The 25,243-nt window shown below is 39.9% G+C and overlaps 2 protein-coding genes, 1 long non-coding RNA gene and 3 other non-coding genes across 8 annotated transcripts in view; 5 read left to right on the forward strand and 1 right to left on the reverse strand.

The window, feature by feature from the left end:
- The window catches only part of med17 (mediator complex subunit 17), an 8,209-nt gene extending 1,741 nt beyond the window's left edge, over positions 1-6,468 (forward strand). Inside the window, exons 5-13 of one of the 2 annotated variants that reach the window (XM_076873470.1) lie at positions 53-134; positions 373-525; positions 1,550-1,680; positions 2,270-2,454; positions 2,787-2,924; positions 4,680-4,797; positions 4,918-5,077; positions 5,623-5,831; positions 6,345-6,468. In XM_076873470.1, coding sequence (XP_076729585.1) covers positions 53-134; positions 373-525; positions 1,550-1,680; positions 2,270-2,454; positions 2,787-2,924; positions 4,680-4,797; positions 4,918-5,077; positions 5,623-5,831 — 1,176 coding nt within the window. In that variant the 3' untranslated portion in view covers positions 6,345-6,468. Of the gene's footprint in view, positions 1-52; positions 135-372; positions 526-1,549; positions 1,681-2,269; positions 2,455-2,786; positions 2,925-4,679; positions 4,798-4,917; positions 5,078-5,622; positions 6,092-6,344 lie in introns of those variants that run through there. The other variant, XM_004574096.3, reaches the window with a different exon arrangement.
- Positions 6,469-6,532: 64 nt separating this feature from the next.
- Positions 6,533-12,590, reverse strand: vstm5 (V-set and transmembrane domain containing 5). Of its 2 annotated transcripts, none has more exons than XM_004574101.3 (4): positions 12,104-12,585; positions 9,321-9,647; positions 8,589-8,732; positions 6,533-7,123 (listed from the first exon to the last, which is right to left on the reverse strand). In XM_004574101.3, the coding sequence occupies exons 1-4, from the start codon at positions 12,177-12,179 to the stop codon at positions 7,086-7,088; spliced, it is 585 nt and encodes a 194-aa protein (XP_004574158.1). In that variant the 5' UTR covers positions 12,180-12,585; the 3' UTR covers positions 6,533-7,085. The 2 variants fall into 2 exon arrangements, with proteins under 2 accessions (XP_004574158.1, XP_004574157.1); XM_004574100.2 differs by lacking the exon at positions 6,533-7,123 and adding an exon at positions 7,134-8,515 and having other exon boundaries at positions 12,104-12,590.
- Positions 12,591-13,792: 1,202 nt separating this feature from the next.
- Positions 13,793-25,192, forward strand: LOC112435911 (uncharacterized). The gene is made up of 3 exons (XR_003024817.2): positions 13,793-14,003; positions 24,054-24,313; positions 24,650-25,192. It is a non-coding gene; the product is annotated as an uncharacterized LOC112435911 (long non-coding RNA).
- LOC111501441 (U2 spliceosomal RNA) lies at positions 15,134-15,324 on the forward strand. Its single transcript, XR_003024849.1, has one exon. It is a non-coding gene; the product is annotated as a U2 spliceosomal RNA (small nuclear RNA).
- Positions 18,446-18,609, forward strand: LOC112435981 (U1 spliceosomal RNA). Its single transcript, XR_003024847.2, has one exon. It is a non-coding gene; the product is annotated as a U1 spliceosomal RNA (small nuclear RNA).
- Positions 20,704-20,867, forward strand: LOC111501448 (U1 spliceosomal RNA). Its single transcript, XR_002721502.1, has one exon. It is a non-coding gene; the product is annotated as a U1 spliceosomal RNA (small nuclear RNA).
- Positions 25,193-25,243: the final 51 nt, after the last annotated feature.

A 25,243-nucleotide genomic window follows, 5' to 3' on the forward strand; every position in this document is an offset into this window, starting at 1 on the left:
ATAATTACCAGATATATTAGGTGTAATAGAAAGATACTGTTTGTATCTTCAGGTGTCCATTCAGAAACAAGCTCCTGACATTGGTGATCTGGGAACCGTCAGCCTTTTCAGACAACAGCAAAAGAACAAAGCTGGTATGGTTCAGCACATATACACATTAAAAGTTGTTCAGTAACACAGAGGCTCTTTTCTTCCACGTTTTTTTTATTTTATTTTTTTTTTAGAAGGGCATTTTATGAAAATACTAAATTATTACATTCTGTGTGAGAAAGCGCTCTTTAGGCTTTGGCAAAGGATGACTGAGCCCACTCTAAATTGTAAGAGTAAATCCCACAAACAAAACTCTTGGTCTTTTCTTTTGTCTCTGCTCAGGTACGCAGCAATGGCACGTGAAACTGGAGGCGGCTCAGAATGTTTTGCTCTGTAAGGAGATCTTCGCCCAGCTGTCCAGGGAGGCAGTTCAGATCAAATCCCAGATCCCTCACATTGTTGTGAAAAACCAGATCATCTCACAGCCATTCCCAGGTGAGAATATGACACAAATGGGGTCCTGGTTCAGTGTTTCTCACACTTATGTATGTGCTTATGTGTGTCATACGGAAGCATATGCCTTGCCTTGAGAGAATAACTGACCCAGTGCTTGAGCACAAGGACCAGTTCTCCACTTGCTGCAGGTTAGGGGGACCCTCCAGCTCACAGCAGGTCTTCAGAGCAGAACTAGGACTGCAGTCCAAAAATGGTGGAAATGTAGTTTGTCTCACCGTGGGTTGAGACTGCCGCAACAGAGTAAACTTTCAAAATAAGAGCACGGGAGGTTGTCCACTTGTCAAGTGATTGTGGATGGCATTAAAGAGATGAAAACATTTTAAAAAAATGCTACAATATCGATGCATTAGTCTATGTCTACCATGACAACACAGTGGTTTTGTTCGATATTATCATGGGAATATCTTGTTGTAATTTAATAGAACTTAGAACCAAAATGTAGACTCACAGCCATCGTACAAAAAATACCTGTGTGGTATTTTTCTCTAAAACTTGAAATATACATTATGGGGATTCGTTGAGACTCGAGTTAACGCGTCTTAATGTGAAATAATATGGGACCTATAGGTATTAACAAATGGTGAAAGATCCAAATAAGAACAGGTGGGGATGGAGGAAGACAGACAATCTGATAAAGAAAGGCAAGAAGTGATATATATATATATATATATATATATATACACACACACACACACACACACACACACACACACACATCAAGTCAAGGTATTCAGCTTTCATATTTGTCAAGAGTGTAAAGAATGTTCTTTCACTTTTAGTGAACACTCAAATCAAATCACTTTTATTGTCACGTACTGCAGTATCCGGTCCAGGTTCGGGACCGGATACTGCAGTACCTTGTTCAGTACTTACTGTTCAAATTGTAAAGTAGTTTGAACAGTTTATGGCTGGGGTAACTGGAGTCTTTGATGATCCTCCTGCCCTAATTCATCCAAAGTGTCATTCTCCCCTCCAAACACACCTGTGATTTTTCTCTCCCTAGGTCTGCAGCTGTCAATCTCACTGTGCCACTCTACGGGAGAGAAGAAAAACAACCGGGCATCTCCAGAGAAACCCAAACCGGACGACCACCTTTACGTACTAGAACACAATCTGCATCAGATGATGAGAGAGGTGAGAAGTGAGATTCCTATAGAGCGCAATCTATTAACCACCTCTGGAGGAAACCTACCAGATATGATCTGAAATGCGTTAAATATTTTTAAGCTTTGCCTTTTTTTCTCTTTTTCCTTTAACTTTTAACTATATATCCTCAAAAAATCCATCTCAGTTAGGGAATACTGGTCCGGTCTCAGTGTGCTTAGAATGCAAGATAAAGACCGTAGAGAATTAAAGAGAAAACTGCAATAGTCCCCTGCAGTATTACTTGGTGATGGTGGGGAGGAAGAACTCCCTTTTAACAGGGAGAGAGCACCGGCTGAATTGCACTCAGGAAGAGACAGTCATTTCTGAGCAGAGGGTGCTTACAAGAAAAATACAGCTACAAAGTGAAGGAATCTATGAGGGTTTTTTTTCTTGTAAATTTAAAGTTTTAATGTTGGATTTTTTTTTTTAGATATTAAGATATATTTGTGTTCTTCTACCTACAACAACCCTGGAAACCTGTCATCTTCTACTCTGCCAGGAGACACTTCTGTTGTTATTAATTTAAATTTCATTGTCTCAGTGCACATTTCATTGGCAACATTTGTTTCTTTTATAGTTTCACAAGCAGCAGCTGAGCTCTGTGGTGATACCGCACCCTTCTAGCGCTCCCTTTGCGCACAAACGTCTGCGTTTGGCAGGGCCACTGGCCTATGACAAGGCAGAAATCTCCAGTTGGCAGCAGACTGAGGGGCTGCTGGAGAAGATGATCAAACAGGCCAAACACATCTTCCTACGTCGCAGGTAAAATATCCTGATGTAATTTTACAAATACAGAAACAGTTACCAGCAGCAATATTGAATTTTACTGCAAATTTAGGAGCTCCAGAAACTTTAGCAGCCCAAAAAAGCAGCGTTTGCCTACATTTGGCTAGCAGATGGCTCACATTGTCTTTGTTGTTTCATCAGAATCAGAATACTTTATTAATCCCAAACTGATTATGGAAATTAAATTATGTCCTTTTATCTTAAAATATTTAATCTTTTAACAGAAGAATTGTTGTTAGCTACTTTTTGTTGGCTGTATAATGCTTAGCAATACTCTTCACGGGTACCACGGTGTTTGTGGTCAACAGGACGGCACGTACCATCGATAGTCTGGCCAGTCGGATTGAAGACCCGCAGATCCAGGCTCACTGGTCCAACATTAATGACGTATACGAGTCCAGTGTCAAGGTGCTCATCACTTCACAAGGCTACGAGCAGATCTGCAAGTAAGTGGAGTGCAGAGGAGTTTATTTTACTCATTATTTTAAATATCAATATTTATTTTTATTTATTTTTTTATTTGTACATTTTATTTTTACTATATTTTTTATTATCACAGATTTACAGATTTTAAATATTTACTAAATATTCACTATTCATTTTGTACTATTGTTATTTTAATTTAAAATACTTTTTTTTTTAATTATTAGAATTAATAAATTTTGTATTTTGTAATCGAAAAACTCAACAATTGAAAAAATCCTTGACACAAAGTTTTTGCTTTGCTGATTTGTTTAATGCTCGGCTCTGCAGCGCTCAGTGGCCGCCATGTAAATGCAAATGTTTTACCTACATTTGCAACTAAAAACAAACCTGCAATAGAAATGTATCTAGGATCTATTCTATATCTATTTCCTGTTTTTTTGGGGGGGGGGGTTTTGATAACCTGTGGGGTTTTTTTTGTTTGTTTGTTTTGTTTTGGTTTTTTTTCTCTTTTAAGTATTTATTATAAGGCAGATGTATTTCTTATCCAGTTACTTGAATAATCAATAGGATACTTGATTACTAAAATATTCAATAGCTGCAGCTTTTATTATTTAATAGTCTCAGGGCTCGCAAAATCGCTATCCCGACGTCCCTAGCAGTTTTTTCCGGTCGGGCTACCAAAATCCATCCCAGCCCTGCCCATCAGGCTATCATAGGAAGAAAAAATATATGTCAATACTTTTGCATCCTTTCGCAAACGTAGCTGGGTAATGTTGTCATTGGCATCGAAGAGCCACTGTCAGTATGTAACATAATGAAATCGCGTTTAAATTTGCGCTTTTTTGTTTTTGTTTTTGTTTTTTTGCTTCACGTTCACTTTGCCATTGCCCAAACTGTGAATAGAGAGCGGCAGTACTGATTGGTGAGTGACAGATTAATTCCTCTCCAATTCCTTATCACTCGTTAGCTTACTATGCAAATATGACAAGTGAAATCTTCCGCAGCAAGCTTAAACATGTCATAGAGGTTGATTGTGCAGAGAATTGCTGATCATTATGCAAGTGCCTGTGTAAAAGCAGATGGATTTACGCAGGTATTTTAGTTCTGCAGAGCCAAATAAGACAGGTCAGGGTGAAGAGGGGACAGCCAAAGAAAAGCCGACCACAAAATGGAAAAGTTATGACAAATCAGACTATGAGGCAAAAAGAAAGTGCAGCTTTTTTGGTTTCATGGACAAAAGAATTTCTGTGGCTGCAATATGACGAGCTAAATAACATAAAGTTCTGCCGGGTGTGTCATTAGTTTCACTCGATTTCTGAGTCGACAAGTGCCTTTGTTACTGGGACCAGTAATTTTAAGAAAGACCCCATCAGAACCCTTGAGAAATGCAAGAAATGCATTATTGCTCAGTCTACAGTATCTTTCCCTGAACAAACGCCAATTGCAAAAAACATAAGAAAAATAAACTAAGCACAACAAGAAGTCCTGAAAAATCTGTTTAGAACAGCGTTCTGTTTTGCAAAGAGTGAACTACCTTTGGCAAAATTTAGCAGTCTTTGCAAACAAAGCAAACAAAGCAAATGGCCTAGATCTTGGTTCCACTTACCTCTTACCATTATATTTTTCTATTTTCGTTCACTGCTGTTGTGAACTATATAAATAAATGGATGTGAAAAAAGCTTTTCTCTCCTCATATATGGATGTTTACATGACTCTGGACCAGCGTGTTTGATCCTCTGAAATGAGGCTCACTGTGTTTTATTTGGTGTGTTTAGGTCCATCCAGCTGCAGCTGAACATCGGTGTGGAGCAGATCAGGGTGGTGCACAGAGATGGACGTGTGGTCACGCTGTCACACCAGGAACAGGAGCTGCAAGACTTTCTCCTCTCACAGGTAACACCAGTAACTTCCACAGTTATTGGAGGAGGCTGAATTTACTAGAAGCATGGCTGCACACTGTTGACTGTAATGCTTCAGTATTTAGTTCTGCGTATGCCTGCCTTCTTTTCACAGATGTCGCAGCATCAGGTACATGCAGTTCAGCAGCTGGCTAAGGTGATGGGCTGGCACGTCCTGAGCTTCAGTAACCATGTAGGTCTGGGCCCAGTGGAGAGCATCGGAAATGCCTCCGCGGTCACTGTTGCCTCTCCCAACGGAGAGTACGCCATCTCAGGTGAGACTGATGGCTCTCGGATCCTCAGGTTTCTCTGTAGTAGGAAGAGCATATTAGCAGCAGCAACTCAGTACTACTCATGCCTCTATGCATGAGACATTCAGGCTCTCCCTTAGCTAATCTTCCCCCAATAAAGGCTAAAATGTTAAAAAAATAAAAATAAAAAAAATTATAATTTTATTTTATTTTATTTTATTATTTTTTTTAAAGAAAAGGCAGAAACTAATGTAATAAATCAAGACGACACCCAGTCTGTCAGTTCATGGAAAATTACTCAGGATTAAGCAGACAGGTTGATACAAGTTGGGGAATCTTTGGGAAACTTCCTCTCTTCAAACATCATTGAAATGCATCATGAACCGGTTTCCATGCAACACTCATACTGAATATCTGTAAACACTGAAGAATAATGTGTGGCGAGACAAGAGAGAAACTTTATTGTCATTGTTTAAAAACAACAAAAGTCTGCTCAGCAGCTCTTTATCATTATGCAGCAAAGTAAATAACTGTCAGTGGTTTTTCATCAAAGTTTCTTTTCTCTTCAGTACGTAACGGCCCAGAGAGCGGCTGCAAAGTTTTGGTGCAGTTCCCTCGCAGCCAGATCAAAGAGCTGCCAAAGAGCGACGTCATCCAGGACGCCAAGTGGAGCCACCTCAGAGGGCCGTACAAAGAGGTCCATTGGAGCAAGATGGAGGGCCGAAACTTTGTCTACAAGATGGAGCTCCTCATGGCGGCGCTGACTCCCTGTCCTTAGGTGCTGACTCTGTCTGCTGACTCCTCCCACACACAAAATAACAGTTTATTTAAAGAGGACAATCTTCCTTCATAGACTCTCTTCCTCACATTTGAAAGAATCGACAGCACTTTCGTTTATTTTATTTTTTAACCAACTTGTGGACCGCCGTAAAGTCTGTCCACACAAGTGTCCTCTGCCTGTTGCTTATAGTGTAAGGTGTGGACTGTGTGTATATACCTCAAACAGTTTGATACAAAATAAAAAGCAGTCTGTCTATATATATTTGTCCTTTTTCTTAAGAATACAGCTGTGGATCAAAGAGACACTGTTTATAAAACTGAACTTAGGGATTTGCCGGTTCAAACTTTAAATTTGACCACATTAAGTTCAATGTTGTCTTAGGACTGTGTGTGTGTGTGTGTGTGTGTGTGTGTGTCAGAGTAGATGGGTGCAGTTTTAATACCACTCCATTTGTCTGATGTGACAACATTTTAGATAAACTAACTTTGAGTCTGGACTCTGCACTTTCAGGTGGGGAACCTGAAGTTCCTGTGTAGGCACGAGGGAGGAGAGAGTTCGTTAAGAAAGAAATCACAAAATCATTTGCACTGTGAACCGGATATTTTTTCTTTAGGTAATAAAAGAAAAACAATTATTTTCTTTTGTTTCTACATTCATTCATTCTTTATTCCTGCATTCCTTCCTTTCTTCCTTTTCCGGGCCGTGATCAGCTGACCTGTGTTACTGCAGCTTCATGGCTCCGTGTGGATTTAGCAAACTGCAATTACTACTTGACTGCTTTGGACACAACTTTATTTACATTACTTTCTGATTTGCTGAGCCAGTATCATCAAGGCCTCAGCTGAAACTATCACCAGCCTGCAGCACACAAAAGCGAAACTCGTTTTTTGTTATCATGAAATAATCTGATTTAATTGCTTATTAATGAAACCAGCCCAGTTTAACCCTTGGTCATGAGTAAAATAAAGTCACACAGTTTCTTTGCTTAGAGAATAAATACAAGATTTATTGTGTTCCTGTATCATCGGTGGTATATTCACTCATTCAGTGACAGTCATCTGTAAATATCAATATCAGTACAAAATATCAACACAGTGCAGGTGTTCATAACTGACTGGTCATGCTTTGAGCTGTAAGTAACTAGAGTATATAAAGAGGACAGTTTGATGTACAAAACATTCCACCTTCAAAAGTATGTCCTCATGTTGTATCACTGACAGCTTTGATTGGCCATTTCAGGTGAGTCATCACTCAGACGTTCATTATCTGCAGCTCAGTCACATCGTTTTCTGCAAAAAAAAAAGGGATTAAAGTGTCAATACATGATTAAGACAACAAACAAAGCTATAATAGGTCTTCACAAACCTTTGCACTCAAACACGCCCTTACTGTGATACAATGATAGAGTCAAACCATAGTCAACCATCACACCCTTCAACATATATTTATTCTCCACACAATCATGCAGTGGTAAGAAGAACACATTTTAACTTTAGATAAAACAACACGCTCACAAACGTTTTTATGCGGAAAATTGTCTTCTTTATTATTTCACCCATTACCTAAAAAAGCAGCCACACTTCAGACACTGTATCAGGTTTTATTTGCCTCCTATATGAAACCAGTTTGTAACTTATTTAGTAGTAGCCTTCAGGAATAGTTCTCCTATGGCTATTCTTTGGATTTGGCTGCTTCGTGTTCTGTTCTCTCTGAAGATGATCCCACACTGCTTCAATAATATTGTGTCAGGACTCTGAGGAGGCCAGTCCATGACTGATGGTGTTCCACTGTGTGTTTTTCTATCCAGGTGTGCATTTACTGTGCTAGCAGTGTGTTTGGGATCATTGTCATGCTGAAAAATTAAGCTGCTGTAAGTTTCCAGATGGTATAGCACAGGGGTAGGCAACTCCAGGCCTCGAGTGCTGGTGTCCTGCAGGTTTTAGATCGCACCCTGGGTTAACACACCTGAATCAAATGATTAGTTCATTACCAGGCCTCTGGAGAACTTCAAGAAATGCTGAGGAGTCATTTAGCCCATTAAATCAGCTGTGATGGAGCATGGACACATCTAAAACCTCCAGGACACCGGCACTCGAGGCCTGGAGTTGCCTACCCCTGGTATAGCATGATGGATCAGAATCTGATGGCACTCTTTCTGTGTTCAAAATTTCTGCCCCAAACTTCTGCATGACAGAACTTTATGACTAAACCTGCACCAAGAGTTCATCCTCAGCACCAGGGAGAGTTTTGGGGAAACTGGCCTGCAAATGTGCCCTGAAATCCCTGAAAGCAGCAGGTCTGCCATGGACTACCTGTTAAACTGCATGTAGTTCAGACTATGCCTGTTTAGTGCAGACAATAAAGTATTGCATGAATGTGTATAAAGGTGTCCTGTAGTGTTTCCATTATCATTGCCACAAAAATGTAATAAATTCTGTAAAACACTGGATATTTGCAGGAGAAACAGACACACAAATCTTTTTATCTTTTTGTTTTTATTTGTTTTGGTTACATAGTTGTCCTCCATGTAGAGTGACCTATTTTGGTTATGAACATTTTCAGCACGTATCCATACAAGAAATCAGGGAAGAATATGTTTGAGCAATGCCAGCAATCCAAAATCTTCTGAATGGGTATTCACAAGACATTTCCAAGTTGCAAACCTGTTTTTCTGGCATCACCTGAATGCACAATCATTGACACCATTAGAGGATATTCACTGAGATGGATTCTGCTGTTTACACATGGCTTTACCTGGCATCTCTCTCCTGCGCTTGCATGCCATTATCTTCTTGTAGGCCTTGTCCAGGAGCCACATGGTGAGCATAAGAAGGCTGGCCAAGCAGGCCAGGGCCAAAAAAGAGACAGTAAGGTACTGAAGGTCCTCATACAGAACCTCTGTAGGACAGAAACACAGGAGCCACATCTTATTTACTGCAAACTGAACTGCAAATAGGGCTGATCTGTTTATTAAAGATACTTTTTCATCATGTTCACTTGTTAAAAAAAAGACTTCCCCTCTTTGGTCAATCCATATGTTCTTCCTTCCTGCATTCATTCCTCCCTAAAATTATCACAGCACATGTGCCATTCTTCATTCTTCATTTTCATAGTTTATTTGCTTTAGAGTTACTCTGTCTGGTGTGGGAAACAGTTCTGAGCCTGCCTCTAATAACCACAGACGCCATGTTTGGGAAATCTGGGCAGGGCGTTTGTCGTCTTTAAATCCAAACAACTGTTACCACAATGCCAGTCAGACTACGTCAAACTGAAGCCGAGGGCTTTTGTTGATGCTCTAATCACGATTAGTGCTGCTTTTTTAAATCCTGTGAAGAAATTCTTTGTACAGGTATGACAGAAGTGCTGTTAATTACCTTAAGCTTTAAAAACTGAGCTGTTCTGCCAGGACTGTTTCTTTCTTTTATGCTCTTTTTCCCTCGTTGTGTGTTAGTTTTCTGTTTTGTTTTTTAATGTAAAGACTCTCACCATTTACTTTTAGGACGAAACCAAAATCCTTGCTGCTCCCAGTTGATTCTGTGATGGTGACCACGTAAAATCCACCATCCTGCAGCCGCAGGTCTGACAGGCCCATCGAACCGTTGTCATAGGCCTGCACTCGGCTGCTGTAGTCCTCCGTTATGTTGGTGTACCCCCCCGGCTGCCAGGCCCCTATCGTCCGGCTCACCAATCCTGACATAAAAGTCCATTGTATGTTTGGGATCCCGCTACAGGTGAAATTCACTGAGAAGATCACATCGTCCTGCACTGAGCGGATCAGGCTCCTCTGAGGAGAGTATATGGAGATGGCTCCAGCTAAACAAACACATGAACATACATGCATACATTAGTCTGTATTCTCTGGGTTATTCTAGAATCAGCTGAATGTAAGTAAGTCAAAGGGAAATTCTGCTTTGCATCAGAAGAAAATTAACACAGCAGCAAATTGCAAAAAGAGCCTCAGTGATCCAGACTCTCCTAAAGTCCTAAAGTTGTTTGAGTAAAGTGGTACTTCCAAACTATTATACAGGACGTGAACACCAGTGTTGTTTCTTCCTTCAACAGCCATAAGCTGCGTTCACAGGTGGTTAAATTACAACATGTCGAACTGATTCTGGTATCAAAATACATGTAAAGGGAGACCTTTCCTGTGCTATAACTTGTTTTATCCAGCCACCTATCCTGCAAGGTGATATGACCTTTAAAAGTTTACCCAAAATGCATTTTTGAAACTTTTCTCGAATTAATGATCAGAAAACAGATCAAACATCCAGGACACCAATACATGTGTCATAACATGGCAGAGAGAGGACCCAAGCATCGGGCACGTAGGCAGATTCAAATGATAATGAGCCTTTACTTGGCTGAGACAGGACTACATACTGGGCAATATCTGGGGATTCGAAAGTCAATACATACAGGAAGTAAGAAGTGGAAACAAGACACATGAGAAAAGTGTCTATCAAAGTAAAACAAGAAATAAACACACAAACAACAGTACTCAGAATAAACAGGATCATAGAAACAGACGACTCAGCTGGAGGAACAAACACTAACATGACAACTGAACCAGAGCCCAGTGATATCACTTCACAAAATCTAAAGTCAGAGTTACTAGAAGCAGAATTCATAGAAAACACTAGAGTACAGATGAAAACAGCTCAAAACTGCAAGAGCATGACAAATATTTCTGTTACTCTTTAGCTTTAGAATTAAATTAATGTGGCTCATACCGTGTACATTATAACATACCATAATAGACCCATTTCTGTAATATACTCACATATCTATATTATTGCTAATATATATTGTAATATATCTATATCACTAAAGCACTTCTGGATGGATGCAAACTGCATTTCGTTGCCCTGTACCTGTGCATGTGCAATGACAATAAAGTTGAATTCTATTCTATTCTATTCTATTCTCTGCTGTTGAAAGTAAGACATATGTCACGATATCTTATGTTAAGGTGGTTATGAAAAAGAAACAAAAGCAAGATCTTGGCTTTAGATTACAATGTTCCAACCTTTGTATTTCAACGGACTGTAACTCAAAAAATATTCAAACTATGAGGATAATATTTTTATCATTAGATTGACAAATAAAAGTTTCTATTCTATTCTATTCTATTCTATACGGATGTTATTTTAAAGAAAAATCTGTTGATTCTCAGTGGTGGGGGGAGAGACTTGAGTCACAGTGATAGCAATTAGAGTAGAAACATGCTGGTGTGTGACACAATCGAGCGCCATAAAAAGGACTCATTCCACCATGACACGGTTAGCTGCTGTTCCTGACAAACACTGTGGCATGTCTCCTGCTCTGCCTCTGCTCTGTCTGATCCCCCACCCCCATCCTCTTTTCCCCAGAGGATTAAAACTAGTCAAACTAGCTGGGAGGTATCAGAATGAATATAAGAGGCAGTGTGTTTAGGCCAAGCTTTAATGCATATTTTCACGTGCGTGTCAGGGAGAGATCTGGTTCTGCTGGTGGTGTGTTTGTTTAATGAAGCAAGAATTTAAAATGAAAAATACTAGCGCTGACTGAGAAGCAAGTCAGTATGGGAGAGATCTTTTTGTCTGGGCTCCCCCCCCCCAAAAAAACCTTTTACCAACAAACCCCGACTGACTCTTTCTTTATTTTTCTGTTAAGAAATCACATAAATACTTTTTAAAGCAGCCCTGATGTCTTCTTTTGACTGTTTCCTGCACCCTGGTTCGCTTTTAATTTTGCTACTTTTGTTTTGTGTTTCCTGAGATTTGGTTTAGATTCAGATTTTTTTGGAAACAACACTTCTGGGCATTCGGATGTTATTTCTAGGATCGTTATGTCGGTAGGACACAGCTTTATAGGTTCTGAAGCCTTGAGTGGTTGCAGTTTTATAGTTCAGATAAGGTACTTTGCAATCTTCAGCTTTCTGACTGTCACGTGGTTGCAGACACGATACAGCCAGAGAAAGAGAGAGTGGGCTCATCGTGTTATAGAGCGGGGGCTTGACTCCTCGGGACCTCAACAATAGAAACAGATCAGACGCTACGTAATAAAATCCCTATCATGCTTCAGCACGGTTTCATGGCTACATGCCTGAGCTCTGCTTAGATAATATTAGGGAATATTGACCTTTTTACTTCCCACTTCTGCCATGATCGCCTATATTTACTTTCTACTGACAGGACCGAAACTTCATCCAACATTTCAAGTGTTAAACAAACATAGGTAGGTCGTACCACAAAGATAAAGCAGCAGAATTAGGAATGTGTTGAGCTTACCTAGGTGGCACATATATAACATGATGCTGAGAAAAACAGCAACATCTTGTATTTCCCAGAGCCTGAAATGCCACATTAGGATTCCAGACCCATCTGTCGAACTGCTGCAGAAGAAGCTTCCCGGGTTTATTTTACATTTTGTAGCATTCTCCTCGCCTTTCACCTTTTCCCATGGTTTCTTCTTCTTCTGTTTGTCTTCCTGGAGTTTCTGAGAGTTGTTCTTCTATTGCTTTCCTTCTGCTTTTCAGGAATGCAAAAGCTTCCCTCCTCTCTCTCAAGACTGTGTTGGATTTGACTTCATATCTGCGCAAGTCACTGCCAGCCAGCCCACACCTATCAGACAGGTTGAGCCGGAGATTACTGAGCAAACATGTAGTCCTTGTGTGGCAGTGCTCTCTCGCACACTCACACACAACTGAAGGCTGAAAGCCGTTGAGCAGTATATTCTAATTTACCTATTGCAACCACTTACTTGTCTATCTACAGACACACTGTCACAAAATGAAAGTGGGACAGGTGGAATCAAGTAGCGACACACCTGGCAAAACATGTCAAACAGGAAGTACTGTATTCACATGTATGCACCTAAAAAAACACACACAGTGACAGTCAAATGAAACTTCCCTTTAGGAGGCATATTAAAGCTGACTGTCTGTAGGTAACCCAGGTCTTATTTCTCGCTGTTACTTAGTTTATAATCATTTTAGACTCTAAGGGTGTTTTTTTAATGAATTTATGCGCTTACCAAGACCAGTGTTAGACAAGGCAATAAAAATCCAACATATATAAATGAAAGGAATATTAAAAACAAAACAAAAGAACAAGTTGGATACCAATTTAAACCCATACAAGACTGAGTTACAACATCAAAATTAAATAAAATAAAACAAACATTTGGCTCCAAGGTCGAGAATAAATTACATTAACCCAAGAATAAAATTTCAAAAGTAGGAAATAAAATACAATGTGGCCACGTAGACATGTATCAGTTTAGTGATAATATAATTATATTGCTGATATTTATATATAAATTATAATGATTTATAAAAACTACTTGCAAACCAATTTACAAGTAGAGCCCATGTGATACTCAATTGCAACACTGCAATAAAATAAAAGACTCCTCCATTCCCTAGTTAAGAATGAATAAAAATGAATAAAAATAAAATGTACAGTATGATTAAAGATAAACTAAATACCCATTGTTACAAAATGTGACGTAACACATAAGTAACAAAGAAAGCACTGGCATCAAACATGTTACATCATAGAATAACAAACAAAAAACACTCAGAGTATTTGTACATGGATGAACAGAGAGTTGGTTGTAGCTCAGTTAAATGGATGGCATTTAGAACAACTAATGTTACTGATAATTATAATAACAGTACCTCCAGCAACAACAGTAATCACTATAATAAATAAAAATAATACTGATTGTAAAATAAGAGCCGTGCATAACATACAAAAAATAAATGTTAAACTTAAAGAGCACGTGACTAATCAAATTTAGAGCATGACTTTGTTTTAATGTGAAATAAATTTAAGACACATAAATTCGTACGTGTTAAAATGAAACCATTCGTAAACTGATGGTTGAAGGAGTGTAACCGCCAGCTGTAGGAGTCTTTCTTTACTCAATTTTTATAAGTGTGACCCTTTTTATTTCCGTGGCAAAGACTATCATTAATTATTTTTTCATTTTATTTATTTATTTTTATTATTTTCTGTGTCTACAATTAATTTTTGTATTTTCGCATGTCCGTTAATTGATTTATTAATTAAAAACAAAAAGTTCCGGTTACTAGCGTCCAAGCTCACGACCTCTGCGCATGTTCGAACTTCACGCGCTCGCGCTTTTGCACATGAAAAACCCTTGAAGCTCTGAAGGTGACTTCTGGTAAGTTCATTTTTACTAAGTGGCATTTTGTTTATCTAATCCGACGTTGCTGTTATGTTCTGATAAAAGTTACCAAGCGGTAAATTATGGTCGTGCATTTCTTGTCTTCGACCAAATTTCTTTGTGACGCAGCACGAATGTGGGGATTAGCTAAAATAGCGAGCTAGCGTGCCTAAATTAAGCCGTTCTGAGTTTGTAATAAAACTTCAAATTTTTGTGTTTTTGGTGAATTAATACGTGTCCCCACATGAAATTGCTCCAAGTGCGCTAAAGGCATATTTACTTATTATTACTTTGTTTTTTTTTCGTCCCCTAATCACCTTTCTCAGCGATTTCGCCATGTCGCTTCCACGTGTACTACAGTGCCCGTGCTCACGTGCATTGTAGCAGTCACAAACTGAGTGGACGCTTTTATAAGTTGTCAGTTTGATTTGACACAGCTGTGTGAGAGTGGAGGAGTTGAGATAAAGTTACTTTAACCCTAACATGTGTTTTTGTTAAATCTGTGGACACTTTTATGGAGGGTCTGTGCTCGTGTTATTTGTTAATTCACTCTGCCTTATTTTACAAACTGTACACGTAAAAAAAAGTGACCGGAGTTTACCCTTTATCTGTAGTCAGACCTATTCGCCGTCACCTGCTGCTTTAACCTGCAAATTTCTTTGCTGGGTTTTGATTTGGGGCATGAAGAGTGCAATTAACCCTCCGCGCCACCAGAGGCCGCTAGTGAAGCACCGTAATATATGTATTCTAACTTGAATCATTAAAACAATAATTTACATAAGCAGATGGGCTTGTTCCGTTTTGTTAAGTTAAAATAACACTCACTTGGCGTATTGGGTCTAGGTTGCGGCGTTGATGTGCTTAAAAATGCAGTTTATTTCTTGTTTTGCGCTTTCGTTTCCCATTGGAGTGACGCGTACCACGTGTACCGGAAGGCAAGATATTATTTATTTGCGAACGTCAGTAGACATAAATAAAACCGGATTCAACATAACACTGGTTATACCTAATCTGATGACCTTATGGCTACCGTTTTATGTCTTGAAATATGTCTTGAAATTTTTCCGAACCGTCAGTGAGGGAGACTGTGCGGGGAGTGACTCCGTCTGCTCCGACGTATTCCCGGTATCGCTTCTCGGCCTTTTGGCTAAGATCAAGTGTAGTATCTGTTCTTATCAGTTTAATATCTGATACGTCCCCTACCCGGGGACCATATATTAAATTGATTTTTGGAACAGGGAGATGGAATAGGGGCTTGCTCCGTCCACTCCACGCATCGACCTGGTATTGCAGTATCTCCAGGAACGGTGCACCCCCCTAAACATGTGGAAAAATATTGAAAGTTTGGCCAGGTGGTCACAGCACCAGAATAACCGAGACCCCTTATGGTTTCTTGTTGCTGATTACCAATTTGGAATGTTAGATTCCAAATTATTATATTAAGTTGCAACACAACAATGATGCAAACACATAGTTGCTGCAGACAAAGCAGCACACAAAAAAATTGTATCTTGGTAGATTTTAAAAAAATGTATTTAATGAGATTTTCCAATGCCTGACTAAAGCTGGCAAGGAAACAAATTGTCTGCAGTTCGTGGAAAATTGTTTATTTATCCATCTACAGTGGGAAACAAAACCACATCTACATTTATTGTCTTTAAGTCTTCTATTGATCATTTTCCAATATCCGTTTCTATATATTGGCACATTTATTTCAGTAGAAACAGAAAGCAGCTTGTGATTTAGAGCTATTTCTCATATTTTGTAGGCTTTGTAATATATTATATTATTTAATTAGTTCAGTCTGTTACTGTTATCCTCCTGGAGCAACTGTAACCCACACAATTTCCTTAAGGATTATTAAAGTATTCTGATTAGAGAAGAAAAAGGTGCAGTGCTGGTGGATAATATTTTTATTTTGCTTGCAGTAAATATTTTTAATTTATTTAACCTTCATTTATACAGCTAGTTCCAGTGAGACTAAATGTCTTATTTACAGTAGTCCAGTCTGCTTCTTAACCATCTATTATTTTCTCAAGTAGAACCTGGGTCGTCTTTATGTGTTTCACTGAATGTGCCTGAGAGAGAAAATGTTAGACCCTAGTACGTGTCTGCCTGTGTCCAGTGACGTATAACAATCTCTTGCTATGAAAACTGTTCTGTTGTTCATGAAATAAGTGGCTGTGTCACCCAGCAGCTCTCTGTGGGCTGTGGGTTTGGTCTTTATGTATATGTTTATTATCCAAAGCGCTTTTCTCTTAAAGTTGGCTCATTCCTTGGTAATCTGACTATGACTATATCAGCTGCATCTATTGGGTTATTTTGGTAATAGATTGATCTATTGATGTTTTTTTTTTTACCCATCATCTGTTTCATTTTTCTAAAAAGACCCCCAAACCTTTTGTATTTACGTGACATCTGAAATTGTAATTTTTTAAAGAAAATATTTTCTTAGCTGCCAAAATATATAAATGCGCTCAAGTAAAGTCAAAGCCAAATAAAGTAAGATAAATATGCAATCTAAAATAAGATATAAAAAATGAATCTTTACTGTCTTCGTGGAAGGCTTTGTGATTTTTGTTCATGCGTCTGCTTGTTTAAGTGTGCAGTGAATTTCTGTCTGTAAGCCTTTAAAGGAGAATGTGGTGCCTGCAATGCAGCGATGCGAGTATATCAGCAGTCTGAAGTTTGCCTTTGATGCAAAGTTTTTATGCTGCTGCAAACAAGATGTTATGATGGTGTAGACATTAATTAATATTAATAATAATTTAGTGTCCAACGTAACGTCACTGTTGCTGTGGTGATGTCAGTGCTTCTTTTCAAAACTGGGCCCTGTGTTTGCTTAATATTGTCAGACTTTTTATTCACACGCTGCTCCTAAATCCCTTTGTATCGCAGGTCTGCTTTTAGTCGCAAATGCATGTGAAATGCACGCGTTTACATCCTTGAACACATCGGCAGGCTACAGAGCTGGGCATTAAATGAAGCAGCGAAGCAAAGACTGTGTTGAGGATTGTTTATAATCCAATTTTTCAAAATACTTGATGAATCGCTGCAGCCCTATTTCGCTGTAAGAAGTGTAATTCTTGCAAAATGCATGCATTGAAGTAACATTTAAAGTAAGAAAAGGCTTCGGCTCTTCTGTAATAGGTTTTGTATTTGATTTTGGATCTGGACAGTTACTGAGGGTCGCCTGTGAGACGAGGGAGAATAGTAGGAAATATTGATCCAGCTATCACCCCCTCATCGTCTTGTTTCCTGTCACTGCAAAAGTGGACAGGAATGCTGCTCTGCAGAATGTCCGATGTAGTTCCAGATATCTGGCTGATAGCAGCATCTCATCTTGACCATTTGGTGCCATTTGTTTTTCTCTGCAGCTGTCGTGTATTTCACCAAGCATGACATTTATATTTGTTAGTTCAGGTGTACCACATACTTCTCTTCCACTGGCTGGGATGTCCTCTCTAAGAAGGAGAAGCATACTTCTGCAGTCATGGCAGTCCAGGCTTTGTTATGTGCAGAAGGGCCTAAACTCAACTCCAGCTGCAGCATTTGTTCTTGGTCCCTGTGAGCTGCAGGGAGCTCATGCGGTGGACTCGTCCTTAATCTGTGTTTTCTGATAGGTCAGTCGATCTTGTCTTTCTCACTGTTATCACTGGTCAAGGTGAACATTCAGGGTACGGCAAACTTACAACCCAGAGAGGAAATGCCCAAAGTATGTGACTGGCTGCAGACTTTTAAAAATGGAATCGCATTGAGTAATCAGATGGCAAGAGTGAGCGTCAGCCAAGAGCAATTAGAAATTGAATGCAGACAGATGTGAATGAATCTCCAATAAAAGCAGTGACAGGTTCAAATACTTTTGTTTGACCTATTGAGTCAAACAATGAGAGTCAAATATTGAGAGGAGTCTGAAGCTGCAGAATGTAGTTTGAAATCATTAAAGTGAGTGTTCCTACTCCGGGACAGTAGGGGGCAGCAGCAGGAGCAGAGTGAACTGTTCAGCAGCAGAGAGCAAAGGAACAGGAAGTGGTTGTGCTGTTAGCAGAAAACGTGTGCGCTTTATGCGTTTTTTCCTTTTTTCTAAACATCAGACATGAATCAAACAGTTTTCAGCTGCAGTTTGATTTAACTTGGAGTTACTTGAACTTCCTGTTGGTTTGTTGGTGGATTTAAGGAGGTTAAATGGATGAAAAATGTTGATCTTTCAGTTAGCTTTTGTTGTGCAGATGCAGCAATGCATGATGGGAAAGACTCCCCGTATATTTTAAACTAAATAACCTGATGTGGCTCTGTTGGAAGCTCCTTCCTGTGTATATAAATAGTGTGTAGTCCCAGCCTCCTGCAGGCTGTGTTTGTGTTGATTGTGAGATTGTGAGCACCGTGAGTGTGCAGGGTTTGTGTGTGAAAGAGTCCCCCATGTGTGAGGTGAACAACTCATACTTACCTGGCAGGGGAGATACCATGATCAAGAAGGTGGTTCACCCAGGGCGAGGCTCAGCCATTGCACTCCGGTTGTGCTGACCCCTGCGAATTCCCCAAATGTGGGAATCTCGACTGCATAATTTCTGGTAGTGGGGGACTGCGTTCGCGCTCTCCCCTGATCACATGTTCAAAGGAAATAGAAGAAACAGAAACAGATGGTGTTTATCAAGTCTCTGAAAGCTCTGTTATTAGAGAAAAGGTTACTGAATGAATGAAGACTTTGTAGTAAAGTACTACAGTAAACAGGACTTTCTGTTGTTCAGAATAATCTTCCCACAGTATAAAGTTCCCACTAATCTCCACTAGAGGCTGATAGAGTTCTGTTAGGTGGTATGTGGTTTGTCTCTGGACTGGAGGGAAGTGTTCACACTTTGTGCTTGTCACTACCCGATCCGTACAACGCATGTGCGAAAGGCCACTACTTACGCTCAAAGCATTTTACGATAGTTACGGTCAGAGTATCTGTTAAGATGTTAGCAATGATAAGTATCTCTTAAAATGTTTGCAGTAATGAAACATTTCAATATAATGTAGACAAAAAAAACGAAAAAGAACAACAGTCACAGTTCAGGGGATCAGATCTACCCGATCCCCCTACCTCTGTACCGTGCATGTGCAGATGGTCTCTGCTTCTGTTTCGTTTAATTCCAGTTTACTCCCCAGCAGTGTTGCCAATAGGGCTGCCACGATTAGTCCACTAGTCACGATTACGTCCACTATCAAAATCGTTTGAAGCTTTGTAAGATCACAAAAGACGCAGGAATAAGTAGCAGGATTTAAGAGTGTAATGATGGACTGAAACAGAAGATGGCAGCACTGCATGTACAAGCATGCCAGATGTCGTTAAACCCCGAAGAAGAAGAAGCTGTGTCCCAGAATTCATAGCGCAGCCCAGCTCAGTTTCCAACAATGGCGGCAGCTAGTTAGTGTTAATATTACTCTTATTATTCTTTCTGGGTCACAAAATAAACGTTTAACATATTTTCAGGCGAGAATGTAGCTGTGTAAACCTCAAATATCTGCTCAGTTTATCAAGACACCGCATATTTTCAAAAGCGCTCCGACGTTTTCAGAGACGTCTGTTACCCACTAGCTCGTTAGCTAGCCGGGGGCAAGGCTAACTAGAGCCGTGAGAACACCGGACTCCCGGCAAATCGTTTTCAAACCCACCGCCGTCTTTCGCTACTCAGGTTAAACGTATATAAGTCACTTAGATAACTTAAAACTGTTATTTTATTTGTTCCTGAGTAAATCGGTTTGGCTGAGATCAAAGTTATAGTTTTTACACAGCTGAATAAACGTCAAGCAGACAGCTGATTATCAGAAGTGTGAGATGCTGGAGAATTTACTCCGGTGTCCTGTTATATTTTAGATAGCAAGGAGTTTATTAAACTTTACCGAAACAATCTGCAAATTTAATAAACTACCATCTTGTCTTTATTTTTAGTTAGCACATACCTTAAACACTTAAAGCTGTAAGCTAATGATAGTCATATAAGAGCAGATGCTGCTGGTGCAATAAGCTGTACGTTTTACGTCCAATGGATGATGATCTGATTAGTCGACTAATCGCAAAAATAATCGGTGACCAGTCGACTATCAAAATAATTGTTTGTGGCAGCCCTAAGTCTGATTATGACAGAAACTCATCTTATTCCTTCTTTTCTGTTGTTTACACACAAGGAAGCTCTTAGAATATGTGTGTGCAATAAACAGTGTTGTTCCTACTCCAGGACAGTAGGGGGCAGCAGCAGGAGCAGAGTGAACTGTTCAGCAGCACATAACAAAGGAACAGGAAGTGGTTGTGCTGTTAGCAGAAAACGTGTGCGCTTTATGCGTTTTTTTTCCTTTTTTCTAAACATCAGACGTGAATCAAACAGTTTTCAGCTGCAGTTTGATTTAACTTGGAGTTACTTGAACTTCCTGTTGGTTTGTTGGTGGATTTAAGGAGGTTAAATGGATGAAAAATGTTGATCTTTCAGTTAGCTTTTGTTGTGCAGATGCAGCAATGCATGATGGGAAAGACTCCCCGTATTTTATTAAAATGAAATAACCTGATGTGGCTCTGTTGGAAGCTCCTTCCTGTGTATATAAATAGTGTGTAGTCCCAGCCTCCTGCAGGCTGTGTTTGTGTTGATTGTGAGATTGTGAGCACCGTGAGTGTGCAGGGTTTGTGTGTGAAAGAGTCCCCCATGTGTGAGGTGAACAACTCATACTTACCTGGCAGGGGAGATACCATGATCAAGAAGGTGGTTCACCCAGGGCGAGGCTCAGCCATTGCACTCCGGTTGTGCTGACCCCTGCGAATTCCCCAAATGTGGGAATCTCGACTGCATAATTTCTGGTAGTGGGGGACTGCGTTCGCGCTCTCCCCTGATCACATGTTCAAAGAAAACAGACCCCTAAACTCAGTTACTCAGTCAGATTCAGAGATTTGCTTCTTATTGAGTATCTCAGGGAGATGTGAGTGATGTCAGGACTGGCTGCTGTGGCTCATTTGTTGAGTGCAATTTGTAGTTCTCCCTGTTCTCCACTAAAGGAAGACAGAGCTTTGCAAGTTGGTCTGCTCTTTGTCTCGGAACTTTTATTACTGAAGGAATTTGCTCATTCTGTGTCCTGTATTGATTAAAAATCAACACATGGATAAAAATAAATATCCTCTCATCTTTGATTTTGCAGATTAAAATGTGCATTTTTATTATTTTATTTATTGTGACTTGAACACTATTTTTTCTTACATAGCTGAAAGTGCACTAATCTAACACTCATAAGGTTTTACTATATCAGATTGACAAACGTTTACCAACGCCCTGTAGGTACTGTTCTTTACAGCCTCTCCAACCCCGGTATTTTTACCATAAAAACGGTAACCTGACCAAAAAAACAGCCACAAAACAATTACAATTGTTAAAAAAACAGTGTTCAGTATTTTGCAATAATTTTTTGTGGACTGATTTAATAACTTCAGTAAAGGCATCTCCACCAATAAACCCATATTCAAAACCACCTACCTACAACTAAGGAAGGAGCCAAAGTGTAAGAAGTTCCAGTCTGAGGGGCGTACAAGTTCAGCTTAGCCAGCTCTTTGTGTTAGCAGATTTGATCAACACTAAAACTAAGAAATGACCATGGTGCTTACAGAGGCTTTCATTGTTGGACTGTGTGTGTGTGTGCGCAGCTAAAGAGAGTGTTTGATAAATCATCAGCCAACACTGATGCTGCAGGCGAGTCGGTAGAGTAGTGTTGTAGTTGGTAATCATGTGAATTTAAAAAATTTGTATTTTTTTAGTGCTATCAGCGTTAATCTTGTTAAAATGACGAGCTGACCGCGTCGACGCCGTGCAGCCCCACGCACGGGGCGATCTGCGCTAACTCGCTAACAGAGATTTGTCACATTAATGCGGTTATGGCGTTAACGTCATTTTAACAAGATTAAGGCTGACGGTATTTTTCCAGTTGGTGCTGCAGTGTTGTGGCAATTACACATTAAGGAGTGTCTGAACAAAAAGCAATTCGCTTCTGGCGCATTTCTTTATAATGATGACATTTGCAGGCGGGCATTCAGGCTGTGGTTGCCTAGGAAACTATCCCGGGTTATTAATACCTCTGTCATTTGTGGGCCAGTGACAACCTTTGCTCGTGTTGTTTGTGTGTAGCTTTGTTTTGGAGTTAGATTAAGAGAAAACAGAGAGGACTAACCAAACTTGGTATCATACCAAAAAACAGGATTGTGAGTTGGGGATTATTAAATTTTGCATATTCCTCCACTTTACATTGTCAGGTTCTCTTGGCATACATTCTTTATGTAGTCCAGTCTTTGGTGTTCGCACTCAAAAGCAAGATAGTGTAGTTCATTTCTTAAGCCACCAGTTTGCTAATACTCTTCAATAGCACTATAAATATCTTGGCCGTGTTTCTCACATTTATCCCTGTTGTATTTAAAAATTTCACAAGCTTGCTCAGGGCACCGTGAACCTGGCAGTGTGACAGCGGTGTAGTCATGGGCAGACTCGTATGTAGGGAAGTTTTTCAGCTGGCTTTTTGAGTTTAAGATTAAGTAACATTCAGCACTGGTGCACCTAACTTTTTTTTTTTTTTAAGGCGCACCAGCACAAAAGTTAGGCGACCCAAATTTTTCAACCACATCGCTTAACACCGCAGTTTTACGTGTGCACTTTTTGGGGGGGAAATTGCTGTCCGTTAGGGCTGCTTTGGCACTCTTTGGTACGTTTCTGAAACATCCACGTTGTCGTAAAACGATTGCTTCGCAGTATTTCACACTTGGAGGATAAATCAGGCTCATTAAAACTGACCTGCTCATGTTGTTGAGGCTTACTTGCTGTAATGACCTCTTTCCAGTGGATTTCTGCTTCACAGAGGAAAAAAAGCACAAGCTCCCACCTGCCTGATCATGCTATGATCAGGCAGGTGGGAGCTTGTGCTTTTTTTCTCAATAAGCAGCGGTATCTCTGAATCAATCGGCATCTTTGTTATGCACTCGTCTTTATTTCATGTTTGTCTTGTAAAGGTCCTTTACAAGACAAACAGTGGCATGTACTGCGCTGACTGCTAGCTGAAGTGAGTAGTCTAAAATTTGTGTTGCGTTTGCCTCTGTGTGCTGCCTGTATGTCTTTTTTTGTTCTTGCTCTACGTGGACTACATACACCTGCTCCCTGTCACTTCAAAACATGCATCTCTAATCAGTGAGAGCGCCTTGGCACTATCCCTACTAGTGAAGACTATGTTGTTTCAACAGTGCTTTCCTCTCGGGTTCGTTGAACTCGGACATGCATAGAATCAACTTTTCCATGTTTTTGTTCATAGTGTGTTTGATCTTGGTGTGACTGTAGGCGCAAGAAGTAGAAAAGGATGGGTTTCAGAGCGAAGTGCTACTTTCTATGTAAAAGGGCCTTAACAGTGTGCTGTTTATCTTACATCCTTCTCTGGTAAAAGGTTTACCTTTACACAACTGCATTCTTATGCTTAAAGTAGCCAGATATATTTCTTGTACAAACTGTGGAAAGAACAAATAGTTTGTGTCCCTAGCAAAACCGTTATCAGCACAGGAAAGCCTGGTTTTGAAATATCTACAAGGCTCATTGAATGAATGAATGAATGTATGAATGAATGCAGAATTGTCTACAGTGACCGTAGACTCCGGACCAATCACAACGCAGAACTGTCTGCTTTAAGGATGCACTAATTTGACTTGTCTCAGATATGATACTGATGTCTCGGCTTCAAGATGTCATGTTGTTATTCATATAATTTATTTATTCATATAATTTATTTAGAGTAGCTTCATTTAAAGGCTGCTCAATGAGTTGTTGCACTGAACTAACGTCCTTCTAGCTTTCTGGCTTGTGAGACTTTCCTCTGACTGGACATAATGAAAGAAACCAAAGCTTCGTCTGACTTAGGCTGGATATTTAAGGCAACACACTATCCACCGACAGCGCTAAAGTGGAAACACGAAAGAGATTAAAGTGAACAGAAGAGAGATTCTGCTGCTGTTTGATTCTTGTGTGTCATTGATTCTGTGTCTTGTCTGCCTTTCTGCAGGTTTTTCTGGCTCCTCAGTTTCCTGAGGGTTTGTTATATTATTTGTCCTCTCCCAAAACCCGAGTCCAAACCAGCCGGCTTACCACACGAAAAACAAAGCACATCTGCGTGCAGTGTCTTCTTTCTGTTTGGCCTGGATGCTTTGCCAATTTCCAGATAAGGTGGATGGGAAGTGGAGATGAGGCAGATGAGATGGTGTGAGAAGACAATAGCAAATCGGAGGGGAGAAAGAGAACATTTATAAACCCAGACAACAGATGGTGAGTGAAAAAGAAACACTTGGTCCATCATGGGAAGCCCCCAGCAGCCTTGGCCTATTGCAGCATAACTAAGGGAGGATTCAGGGTCACCTGATCCAACCCTATAAGCTTTCAAAGCATAGAAAGTGCAAAGCCTAATCTTAAAAGTACAGTGTGCTTCTGATAAAACACATGAGGAATACACTATGAAATAAGTTGTTACCTTAAGGTTTTTAATTAAATAGGCTACACAGAACAGCTGTTTTTGTGTGAAGGTCCTTCGTTTCATTATTTTGGCTGCTGTAGAGCTGGAATGTACCAGCTTGTGGGATAAAGTGTGTTTTCTCTTCCCCACAGCCTGCGATGTTGCCGCGGCAGCATCAGACAGTTGGAAAGAAACAGACTCCATGTGGACGGAGGGCAGATGTCCTTCTGCCCAGCTAGAGAACACCAGGATGAATTCCTCAGACTCGGTATCTGACCTTGTGCTAGCGTGGCGGGCCCCGAGTTCCTTCTGATGCTGAACAGTGTCCGGCCTTATATGACCACAACGTGTAGGTGACAGACTCCCTCGTGTTCCTCAGATCTGGATCACTGGCATCTTTTTTTTTTTTAAGCATATCTTAGTGCTGTTTAAGTTTTGTTCATGCACATTTCAAGGTATTTTACTTACCTCTTGGTATTTTAATGTTATTCTAGGAATACTGCCTCGGTATCTTACTAAATATAATAATGCGACTTTTTCTTCATAATTGAGCGGTGCCTACTTCAATAAAGTGCGTTGTCAAGAATAGGTTATCTATATAAAAACCAGTGCTACAAATAAGATCTGGGTCTGACTCGCTCCCTGATGGAGACAACTTAGAATTATGTTGCCAAATAAAACTGATTTTGATTGAATATTCTCATTCTTGTTGATTCTGTTGGCTTTTATATGACCTACTTTATCCT

This window comes from Maylandia zebra, linkage group LG14 (genome assembly GCF_041146795.1).
Source record: "Maylandia zebra isolate NMK-2024a linkage group LG14, Mzebra_GT3a, whole genome shotgun sequence".
Taxonomy (NCBI): Eukaryota; Metazoa; Chordata; class Actinopteri; order Cichliformes; family Cichlidae; genus Maylandia; species Maylandia zebra.

Bases quoted from the DNA above. Each gene is read 5' to 3' on its own strand.
- vstm5 (XM_004574100.2), bottom strand. From the start codon at position 12,179: ATGTGGCATTTCAGGCTCTGGGAAATACAAGATGTTGCTGTTTTTCTC. The intron at 8,733-9,320 runs GTGAGAGTCTTT...TCTGTCCTACAG, and splicing joins TTTCGTCCTAAAAGTAAATG to AGGTTCTGTATGAGGACCTT. The intron at 8,516-8,588 runs GTAAAGCCATGT...TTGTGCATTCAG, and splicing joins GCGCAGGAGAGAGATGCCAG to GTGATGCCAGAAAAACAGGT.